At 35.3% G+C, this 12,407-nt stretch overlaps 1 protein-coding gene across 2 annotated transcripts in view; it reads right to left on the bottom strand.

Annotated features, from left to right (window-relative positions):
- The window catches only part of LOC150080975 (ATP-dependent 6-phosphofructokinase-like), a 303,293-nt gene that overhangs the window by 26,551 nt on the left and 264,335 nt on the right, over positions 1–12,407 (bottom strand). For both annotated transcript variants that reach the window (XM_090381722.1, XM_090381723.1), the window contains exon 17: positions 3,142–3,253. In XM_090381722.1, the coding sequence (XP_090237848.1) occupies positions 3,142–3,253 (112 nt within the window). The remainder of the gene's footprint in view (positions 1–3,141; positions 3,254–12,407) is intronic.

Raw genomic sequence — 12,407 nt, 5'->3', positions numbered from 1 at the left:
CTTGACAAGATTTGGAGAAGTCCTCCTAGATAAGGCATCCAGTACCTGTATTATTTAACTTTAACTTAAATATATTAATATTCAAAGAACCAATCTATCATCCAATAGTGATACATGTTTTATACCAAATTAAAATTAATCAATTTTGAAAAAAAAAAAAGGGGGAAAGAAAATCAAATTTTAATGTTTGGTTTTTGGAATTCCAGAGAGGGAGTCAGATAGTTGTATTAAGATACATATCTTACTGCAACAGTAGCCGAATGTCCATTAGCATAATCAGCTATGTTGAAATGATTTTTGTTCACTTTCAAAACCAAAGGAATATCCTCAGGAAATGAAATTTAAGTGACCAAGATATGTCTGCAGAAAATTAGTAAGGGAATCAGAAACGATTTTTCATCAATCTAGTATCCACTGTTTACAGCAGCATTTCCCAAACTGTGTTCCGTGGAACACAGTTTGGGAAATAAATTTTGCATATTTGTAGTGTACACCACTTTTGTATCATTATAATTTTTAACATTTTTTTTTCACTTATTAATATGCTGGCATAGACTAATAATCAAATAGACCATGGAACACTATTTTGGTGGGCTTTTGCATAGAGTATGCATAGAAGTAATGACATCTACAAAAAAAGTAGCAATGTAGTCATCTAACTTTAGCCATAATTATGAGAACATCTTTGGATTCAGGGGACATCCCATCCCACAGACTGGAGATGTGCAAATGTATCCTCAATTCACAAGAAGGCTGACACAAATAATTACAGACATGTTAGTTTAACTTCTGTGCTGGGGAAAATAATGTAGTCAAAGGTTAAAGAAGCAATGCAGGACCATCTAGACAAGACAAGACTGCAGTTATAGTTCAGACACAGAATGGGTTTGTTAAGGGAAAATTTTGCCTGATCAATTTTATTGGATACTACAATGTGGTCACAAAGGAACTGAATGCACAAAATAATTTTGATATCATATACTTGTATTTTAAGAAAGCTTTTGAACTGTTGCACATAAAAGATTGCTGTACAAATTGAAGAATTATGGCATTAAGGTCATGTTGCTGCTACGGATAAAGCAATGGCTGAGCGGAAGAAGACAGAGTAGTAATCAATGTGCACTGCACTTCATGGACTAATTTTATTATTGCAGTCTCCTAGGGTTCAGTGTTGGGCCCATTGTTGTTTTCTATATTTATCAATGGCATTGATGAAGGCATATCAGGCTTAAAGTTCAAGTTTGCAGACAATACAGGATTGGCAGGGTTGTTAATGACAGTACACTACATCCAGAAAAGTTGGCCAGATGGGCTGACAAGTGCAACTGAAGTTTAACATTGACAAATGCAAAGTACTGCACATGGATAGTAGTAACCCCAGAGTAATGCACCAACTGTGCAGTACTACATTCAGGGTAGTGGAGAATGAAAAATACCTAGGAGTAATTGTCTAGTCAGATATGGACTTTTCTGAGCAGTGCAGAGAGGCTGCCAGAGCGGCTCACGGGGTGTTGTCAATGATATACAGGAATTTTGCTAAACATGATTATCCCTTTGTATAAGGCAATGGTCAGGTCACGCCTTGAGTACTCCATACAGGTCTAGAAGCCTCTTTTCAGGAAGAGTGTAGAACTTCTGGAACGAATACAGAGAAGGACAACAAGATTGATGGGGGGAAACAAAGGGGTGCTCTTACCAAGGAAGGCTTTTAAGTTCTGAAAATTGCAGCATCTGGAAACTAGGCACCTGCAAGGTGATCTGACTGAGGTGTATAAGGCTTTGAATGGTTTTGGCAACCTCAATGCTGATGGGATTCTTCCTTTTGCTTAGATTACACACTTGACAGAGCATAAATTCAAATTGAGAAAAGACATTTGTAGAGTAGATGTGCAGAAATTTGTCTTTAGCCAGCAAATGGTTGATTACCGGAACAAACTTCCATCTGTTGTTGTGGAAGTTGATAGCTTAAATAAATTCAGGAAAAACTGGACAAACTTTTGGAGCAAATGGATAGGTGAAATGCAAAGGTTTTTTTTTTTGACTGATGATGAAGAAAGCTTGCATTCTTGCATCATGTGCCATTATTAATGCTAATGAGGGTATGATAAAACTATTATTAAGCACATTTATAGTTAAGGTGGATAACTTCAAAGTTACTGCAACGGATAAAGGGATGCTTAACTGGAAGAAGACCAAGAGTGGTTATTAATGAGCACTGCTCTTTGTGGACCCTTCACTGCTTTTCAAGTTTAACATTGACAAATGCAAGGTACTGCACATAGGTAGCAGTAACCTCACAGTAAATTATCAACTGTGTGCTACTACCCTCAGGGTAGTTGAGAATGAAAAAGACCTAGGGGTAATCATGCAGTGAGACATGAAATTCTCTGAGCAGTGCTAGGACAGCTCGTGGGATTTTGTCAATGATATACAGAATCTTTGCTTGCAGGGATTAGGAGGTGATTATCCCTTTGTATCAGCCCATCGTTGGTCACCATCTTGAGTACTGAACACAGGTCTGGAGGTCTCACTTTAGGAAGAGCTGCTGGAATGGGTGCAGAGAAGGGCAACCAGATTGGTGAAGGGAACAAAACGGTGCTCTTACCCAGAAATTGCAACATTTCAAGACCAGGCACCTGCGGGAAGATCTGATGGAGGTGTTTAAAGCCTCAACTGGATTGGATAAGCTGCATGTTCATGGTATTATTACACTTGCTGAGACTATACACATGAGGGGGGCATGAATAAAGGGATGTTCAACTGGAAGAAGACCAAGAGTGGTTATTAATGGGCACTGCTCTTTGTGGACTCTTCACTCTCCACTGTGGAAGTGGATGAGTGAACATTTTTTGGCTGATGTTATACACTTGCTTTCTTGCATCATTTACCATTATTACTATTACTTCTTAGTGAATGTCCTTCATGAAATTTGAATGGGCTGATCTTAAAAAGATAACTGAATTACACAAAAATGATACATAACAGTTAGCAAGGTAAACCAGCAAAACAAGAATATGAAGTGCCACGATAAAAAATGTGTGAAGGATTAAAATCAAGATGAAGGCTACTATCATGCAATCACTTGAAGTTGAAAAATGAGATTTTAAATTAATAAATAAAGGCCAGTAATTACTTTCTCACCTGTTGCATATGTCCTAGGACATTCATGCGGGAAGAGAAAAGATCTTTACCCTCCTCTGAGAACAGTCGATAAATAAATTCTGTACTATAGTTTGGATTTGCATATTCATTCCTAATAAAAATCAGAAAACAATTAGTAAAGAAATAAGAGTGATATTAAAGTAAAATTAATTTGTTCAAAAATTTTAATTTCTGGCATTCAACATTTTTTGTATGATTACTGTATTGTCTTGAATACACCTGCCCTTGATCAGCTATGTATCAATTTTTTTTTTATAAGACAAGAGAAAAGAAAAAAATATATATCTGAATTTATTTTTTAACTGCAACACGATTTCTGATTTTTCAGACTTGAATTTTTCACAAACTGCATGCTTTTAGTATTTATGTTTAGCAGAACATATATGCAATACTTTACAGATTATATTCATTAGTAAAGAATATCATCAAAGTTAAAAACAAACTACATGAAGTGGGCTAGGCAATTTCTCTCATGAATAAGGGAAGGTGACATTTGAATGCAACATTACCCGGTATTGGCCGCCTCCATAGCCAGGTGGGAAGGAGCAGCAGTGCGTAGCACATGCTTCTTGATTAGACCGGGGTTCGAAACCGCCACCACCAAATACGGAGGATGCGGAAAGGTCAGGGAATGACCACCGCATATCCTGGAGCAATATGGCCTTAGTTGCTAATGCTCCTAAAAACCAAATAACAAACAAACAACCCGGTATTATCTTTCGTTTATACTGAGCAGTGTAAACGAAACTTTCATTTACACTGCTTTTTTTTATATGAAAACCCCAGAAATGAAAGGTGTTAGAACTGACAGTAATTAGTGGTTTGAAGGCTAAAAAGACAGAAAATACTAGTTGATATTAGAATTTTCTGTAGCTTGTAATTTTTGGGAAATACATGTGGAAAAAAGGACTTTGTTCTGCAATTTTTGAATTGGACAGCACACATTATGGAAGAATGTGGAGGTAATTACAGATGCTAATTCAGAACAGAAGCAATGAAAGTATATACAGAAAAGGAATGCCACAGAAACTGAAAATGTGAGACAGAATAGAGTAAATGTACGGAGAGAATACTTTGAATTCTCATACTTTTTATGAGACAAGTCATTAATTAATCACAGTCTTCCTTTGAATTCCATTCATAGGAGTACAGTCTGATTAATTAAGAGAGGTTTGTGGGCACCTGTCCAAATGTGGGAACAATATTCCATGGTAGGAAGGATTTGATATTTGTACACAGTATAGGTGTTTCAAAGAAAAGAAATGCCAAGAATGAAAAATAAAACAGTTTTCTTTCAATGTGCGGGGAGCACAATATTTGTGATGTTCTTATAAAAGAGATTAGAATTCAGGGAAATCCCTAATACTGATATGTGATTTGTCAAGAAATCATAGTATCATTGAAGATGAGCATAGGATCAGTACACTTATTTGTGATAAAAAAAAAAAAAAAAAAAAAAAAAAAAGAGAGAGAGATTGAGAGAGGACTGCATTTTAGAAGGATTGACGGTAACTAAGTTATCTTTGTCTCACTAGAGAATTATCTGGAGATTCGCATTTGAGGAATCGGGGGAATGTTTGAAAAGTTGAGGCTGTTAGTATTAGCAAAGGCCACATAGTGCAAGGAAGCCTATGCCACACCAGCCAAGAAAATTAAAAAATAAGGCAGGCAGACAGGCAGTGCCATAAGCCCTTTCTTAGAGCTTTGATTTCTTGTAAATGTCTAAGAATTAATGAGTTACATCTCAAGCATGTACCTAAGCATTGGCGGCTTTTCATCAATTCATCCAAGGTCAGTTTGAAAGTAATTTTACTCCATAATGGAAATAAACATCCAAATATACCATTGGCCCATGCAGTTCACATGAAGGAAATGTACAAGAACCTACAGATTCTTTTGCAAAAAATATGCTATCAAGAATACAAATGGAATACCTGTGCTGACTGGGTTGCAAGGTGGATACTAAATACTTAACCTTTGCAGAACCTGTGGCATGCATTCCAAGGTCAACCGAGTGGATAATCATAGCTCACCTGGCGATTCTTTTTTTTTTTTTGTCACCATTGTAAGGAGTGTGCTGATCTTAAGTTAAAATTTGAGTCACTGAAAAAACAGGTGCTTGCCCTCAAGAATAATGTAACTGGGAGCTCGTCGGGGACTCAAGACTGGTAACCTACTAAGTGATGCACTCCCAATTCGGGCCTCAAAACAGAATAATCAAGTGCAAATTACTCTGGTTCAAAAGGACTTAGTTCCATTAGAAGACTCCATTGTCAAAGAAATGAGAAATATTTTTTGTAATAAGGATAGGTGGACTAGAACTAGGGGGTATGTCTGCCGGGAGCATTAATGATGTCACCAAGAGGCTGTCAGACTTTAAGAGGAGTAAAGAGAATATTATTATCCATGTGGGGACGAATGATATGAAGCATACACAATCTGATGATTTGTTAGACAGATATAGGACCATGTTGAAAAAATGCCGCAAGTTAGATCACATTGTCTATGTGTCTGCAATTCTGCCCAGGCATGATAGGAGGGATTATAGGCTGAAAGCCTTGTGGATTAACTCAAGACTTGTACCTTGCAAGGCTTTTGGGGGGAAATTTCTATCAGCTTGGGCTGCACTTGTAGGTAGAAGGAATGCGTTTTGTAGAGATGGGATACATTTTAAACAAAGGTGGTGCAAGGGTTTTTGCCAGTATTATTGAGGATACCTTAAAGGTTCAGGGAAACTGCTAGTTTGGGGGACAAGGGTAATATAAATACAGTTGTATCTGATAATTTTGGTCAAAGTAATGCTTGCACATAACTCAAGAGTTCTTGTTTGTTACAGCAACAGAACATATTAGCAAGATATTCTGAGGGCAGAAACATTTCAAATGAGCGGGTAGCTAATGCCAGGGAAGAAACCTTATATAACTTTAAATGGTGTGTCAGGGTAGTTAACTATACAAGAACACTGAGTCTTAATTGTTTATACAGTAATGTCAGAAGTGTCGTCAATAAAATGAGTGAATTCGAACTGCTGGTTAGGACAACTAATGCTGATACAATAGGTTTTAAGGAAACGTGGTGCCACCAGGAGATAGGAGATGATGAGTTTCAGTACAGTATGTATAATGTATTTAGGAAGGATAGGGAAGGTAGAAAGGGTGGTGGGATCATGCTTCTTATCAAAAGCAGCCTGAGCATGATGAAAGCTTTCCTGGATTTCTTAACCAGATTATATAGACGAATAATGAACTTGAGATTAGTCCTAAGAACTATGGATTCTATATAATCTGGTTAAGATTACTTTTGTCAGTAGTATGGCTTTGCATTGGAGTGCTCATATCTGTTCTATTTTTTAATTTTCGCTGCATCAGGACCATCGCTATTCAGGTCCTCTGCATTGGTGGTTCGATCTGGGGATCGGGTGGCGGACTGATCTTTCAATCAACTCGCCTTTGCGGTGATTTGTCTAGCGATCAAAATGCAGCGATTCCCTGACCATTATTGGCCTTGTGGTCCTCTGTTGAGATGGGGCGTAATGGTCAGTCTATTTTTGGTTTATTTTTATTTTTGTTTTGTTGTAGCGGTTTACATCTCTGTTGGTGATATTTCACATAAATTTGGACCTGGTGTCCGTCAGAGGGGGTGCTGTTAAATTTCTATTTAATTGGCTTTCGAAATTTAATGAATTATTATTTTATCCTTACATTTAGATGTTCTAAATTATCTTAAAGAGTTTCTGCTGCAATATTTTTACTTTTGTTACCCCTCTCTTCCCTCCCTGTTGGTTTGATTGTTATGTTTAATTTTGACTATTTTCACTCTTGTCTTGCCATTCTGCTGGCATTATTTTTATTTTTAATTCCGATTCTAATTTACTTTTATGGTTATATTTCAAGCATCATGTAGAAGAATATGCTTTTCGCTGCCTCTGATGTTTGCTGTACCTTTTTATTTTATTTTTATTATGAAAGATTCAGTTTCCAACTATTTTAAACGTTAATCAAATAAATATATATATATATATATATATATATATAGTGCTTTTTTTTTGGGATGGTACGCAATGGTACGGCATACCGGCACCTTTATTAACAGTGACATATGGATGCAGTGCACTTCGAAATTTGTAATATTCTGCAAATTTTTTTCACATGTTTACCTACTATTCAAATAAGCTTAAAATTATTTAACTAAATTTGCATTTTTCACCATCTATTGTTAAGATATTTTCTATATAAAACTGTATAAACATTTTTATAATTCTAACTTACTCAGTCGGATCTCTGTTTAATGAAGTCCTTTTTTAGTGAATTATTTTGAATTCCCCTTCGAAGTAACATTTAAAATAGTTTCGTTGAGCTGCACTGTTTGCATTTCTGGCCTTCAGGCAATTAGTGCTGCTGCGTGAATTAAGGGAGCTAAAGGGATTAAGGAATTACCATTCTACAACTTAGTGGTACCTGGTAAAACCTATCCGACCACCTGTCCCACATACGGAGAAGTCGCACTGATCAGCAGTGAGCAGATCAAGGGAGTATTCCCAATGGGCTCTGGTCCACCTTCTACTGCAGTGGTGTCCAAACTTTTCCCATACAGGGACCATATTAAAAAAAAAAATTCAAAGTTAGATTTCTTTAGTGCATTACATTTTCCATATCTTGTTGCATGTATAAAACTGAAAATATTCGAAAATTTTATTAAGTACAATACACAATTACATTTATTGAACAAAACATTTAATGAGAAAATTTTTTTGATAATTAACAAAACTTAAAATGCTGTTTTAGTTCACTTTCCGGGTGAGCCGTAAATTGGACACCACTGTGAATCAACTGTAAGCACGCCATTTGAGAATTAGGAGAGAGCAATTTTGCAATTTTCTTTTACCCCGACAAATAATCATCTGTTGTTTCGCGGACATGCATTATCCACATTTTTCGTAAATTTTCCCTATCTCTGTTTACATGGTCGCAGTACCTGAATATCTGAATGGCACCAACATTTTGGACAGTTTAAAAAAAAAGAAAGAATAAAAAAAAAATTCAAATTTAAGAACTAGTGACAACATCGATGATGAGAGAAGGAAAACGAGGACAACAAAGGTATTAAACCTTCTAAACATGAAATGGTGGCATTTGGCGAAAATGAAGTTAGAAAATTGTCAATTAGGTTACAGTTAAATGAAAGAGATACACTTTGTGGATTTCGGGGATACCTAATTGAAAAGACGGTTTTGGAAGAATTGATGCATTTGACGGATGATCCGAGTCGATACCAATTTCATAGTGAACGTGAATGAGGATTTTCACAAATGAATCTGATCGCAAGCCCACCAGAGCTTTGTTGATGACAAAAACAGTTTCTTCACTACTGTTTCTTAAAATTGTAGGCGCACTGCTGACCTGCTTCAATCCAGCAAAATATGTCGATTCGTGGCTGCTTCAGAAATGTCATTCAGCAACAGACACAAACAAGAAAAGAAGTTGCCATAGTGTGTTGGATGACAACTCAATAAAAATTTGGAATATTCTACAAAAACTTTATTATGAAATTATTTTTACTTATGTTATTTATGTTTACTTATTATTTTTAGGGGCCGTAGTCTAACGAAGGATCCTTATAATGTCACTCGGTGGTCTGTCTGTCCATCCGTCTATCACAGCATTGTATCTCTGGAACCACTCAACCTGTTGACTTGAAATTTTGCATTGGTTTGTACATCATATGTGCCAACATAACACCATATTGATCGTTGTTGACAAAAATTTGTCTGAGAAATGAGAGGGGTAAAATGTGGGGAGACAAACAAATGTTTTCAACAACCTATAGCTTATTATACATTTAAAATATAATTTTAAAATATTTTTTAAAATTAAAAATCACATTAGCTATGCTTATTCGACGCTTATCAAGGGAAACTATTCCGATTGAAATCCAGCATTTATTTTTTGTGTTAATAAAATTAAAAAAACAATTTTTTATTGCACTTCAATAGCACGCTTCTTTGTACTAACTCTCCTTTTGATGACAAAAAGGTTGTTAAATGGTTAGTTAATAATTATATAAAGGTCATTTATAAATTTTGCAATGAGAAGTATTTTTTAACAATTTTCAAAGCTGGAGTTGTCCCGGCAAGGAGGTTCTCAGAGAGCCAGTGTTGATGAGGCGGCAGTGGTGGGGAGGCACCTGTGCGGAGTCTTGCATGGCCCTCACTGCCAGTCGCTTCTCCCTCAAGACTTTAATTGTTTCTCCCACCCTTGTCATTCACAACAACTGGAAAGACTCAAATAGACAAATTTTCATTAATTCCTCAGTTTTAGGCCAAGCCAAGGTACTAGAAACCTTTTTCAGTTACCGTAAAACTCTATTTGAGATACTATGCTAACAACCATTCGTGACTATGGACCCTTCAATCCTGAGTGACTCAGTAATTGACCGATTTATTTACTTATTTTACTCACATTTTACTTATTTTTTTATATATTTGAATAATAAATTTATGCTTAATAAACTGTGTTAATATACTAAATTTGTTGTTCTTATTCCAAAAACATTACTTCTAAAGTAAAAATATCAGGAAAAAAAAAATTTGAGTATTTTTCATATCCGTTTTATTTTCAGTTTTTCCTGATAGCAAAGAATGAGTACCGCCATCTATTTTTTTTTACAAAAAAAAAAAAAAAAAAAACTGTATGTATATATATATATATATATATATATATAGTTTGTTTTTTTTTTTGGACGGTACGCAATGGTACAGTGTACCGGCACCTTTATTAACAGTGACATGTGACATTTGGATGCAGTGCACTTCGAAATTTGTAATATTCCATAATTTTTTTTCACATGTTTACCTACTATTCAAATAAGCTTAAAATTATTTAACTAAATTTGCATTTTTTACTGTGTATTTTTAAGATATTTTCTATATAAAACTGTCTAACCACTTTTATAATTCTAAATTACTCAGTCAGGCCTCTGTTTAACGAAATCCTTTTATAGCGAATTATTTTGAATTCCCCTTGGAAGTTACATTTAAAATAGTTTCCGTTGAGTGAAGAAAATTTTCATATAGCGAACGGATTAAGAGAGAATTAACTCGGTATGCACTGTTCGCATTTCTGGCTTTCATGCAATTAGTGTTGCTGTGCGAATTAAGAGAGCTAATGCATTCTACAACTTAGTGTTACCTGGTAAAACCTATCCAACCACCTGTCCCACATACGGAGGAGTTGCGCTAGTCAAGAGTGAGCAGATCAAGGTGTATTCCAAAGGGCTCTGGCCCACCTTCTATTACAGTGGTGCCCAACCTTTTCCCGTACAGGGGCCATATTAAAAAAAATTCACTTAGATTTCTTTAGTGTGTTATACTTTCCCTAGTTTGTTGCATGTAAAAGTAAAATTGAAATTTTCAAAAATTTTATTAAGTACAATCACAATTACATTTAATGAGAATTTTTTTGATAATTAACAAAATTTAAAATGCTGTTTTAGTTCACCTTCCTCGTAGGTTGGACACCTTTGTGATTAACTGTAAGTGCCCCGTTCAAGAATTAGAAAAGTGATTTTCTTTTACCCCGACAAATAACCATCTGTTGTTTCGCGGAAGTACGCTATCCACAATTTTCCGTAAAATTTCCCTATTTCTGTTTACATGGTCACAGTACCTGAATATCCGAATGACACCGGATATTTTTTTTGAAGCTGTCCAAAAATTTGGACAGCTTCAAAAAAAAGAAAAGAAAAAATTCGAATTTAAGAACTAGTGACAATACCGATGAGGAGAGAAGGAAAACGAAGACAATGATGGTATTAAACCTTCTAAACATGAATTGTTGGCATTTGGTGAAAGTGAAGTTAGAAAATTGTCAATTAGGTTACAGTTAAATGAAAGAGAGGCAAATTCATGGATACCCAAATGATAAGGTTTCAGAAGAATTGAAGCATTTAATGAACGAGGATTTTCACAAATGAATCTGATCGCCAGCCCAACCAGCGCTTCGTTGATGACAAAAATTTCTTCACTACTTTTTCTTAAAATTGTAGGCCTGCTGCTGACCCGCTTCGATCCAACAAAATATGCCGATTCGTGGCTGCTTCGGAAACGTCATTCAGCAACTGACACACAAAGAGGAAGAAAAGAAAGTCGGCATAGGACAGGGGTCGGCAACCTGCGGCTAGCAAGCTGCATGCAGCTCTTTTAACATGTAACTGCGGCTCTTTAACTTTACAGCTCACATGAAGCACAATTTGAAATGGAGTTAGAGGACTGAAAAATCAAGGACATGTGGAGTGAAAGACTAAAATGCCTTAAAACTGAAATTGGTGATTTGGAGAGGCAAAAGGCTGCCCATGCAATTCTACACAAATGGACAATGATAGATGAGTTTAAAATGCAGAACAAAATGTGTTCGATGCGTGATGTAGCTCATCGGACCCATATATAAATTTGAAAATATTTGCGTTTGGATTTCTCTCAATTTTTGGTTTAACGTATTTCTGCAAGCAAATATTTTTGAACATGAACTATATTAAAAATAAATCAAGAAACCATCATCTGAACAATGCGAGCATGTTTAATGCTCAGCACGTTTAATTACGACATACTCACATGATGTTGGAAGACACTTGCACAAAAAGTTCATCAGCAAAAGTCACATTAATTTGTACCTAATTGGATGTTTGTTACTTTTTTTTCAGTATTAATAAATAATATGTCAAAATATATATATATATTTTTAATAAACACCTTCCTACTCTATTTCATTTCTTAAAAAACTCTCACCCCCCCCTCCCAGCCTGAGCTGAGGTGCGGCTCTTTGGATTCTCTCTCTCTCTCTTTTTTTTTTTTTTTAATTAGATCAAAAATAGCTCTTCACTTAAAAATGGTTGCCGACCCCTGGCATAGGGTGTTGGATGAGAACTTAATAAAAATTTGGAATATTCTACAAAAACTTTATTATGAAATTATTTTTACTTATGTTATTATTTTTTACTTATTTTTTTATATACTTGAATAATACATTTATGCTTAATAAACTGTGTGTTAATACACTTAATTTGTTGTTCTCATTCTGAAAATATTACTACTAAAGTAACAATATCAGGAGAAAAAAAATTTCAGAGTACTTTTCATATCCTTTTAATTTTTAATTTTTTCTGATAGCAAAGAATGAGTACTGGCACCTATTTTTTTTTTTACAAAAAAAGCACTGTATATATATATATATATATAAATATTTTGTATA

Source organism: Mastigoproctus giganteus, chromosome 9 (assembly GCF_048544385.1).
Source record: "Mastigoproctus giganteus isolate SK-2022 chromosome 9, ASM4854438v1, whole genome shotgun sequence".
Taxonomy (NCBI): domain Eukaryota; kingdom Metazoa; phylum Arthropoda; class Arachnida; order Uropygi; family Thelyphonidae; genus Mastigoproctus; species Mastigoproctus giganteus.
Note: the sequence above shows the minus strand (reverse complement) of the source record. Positions and strands in the feature narration are given on the sequence as shown.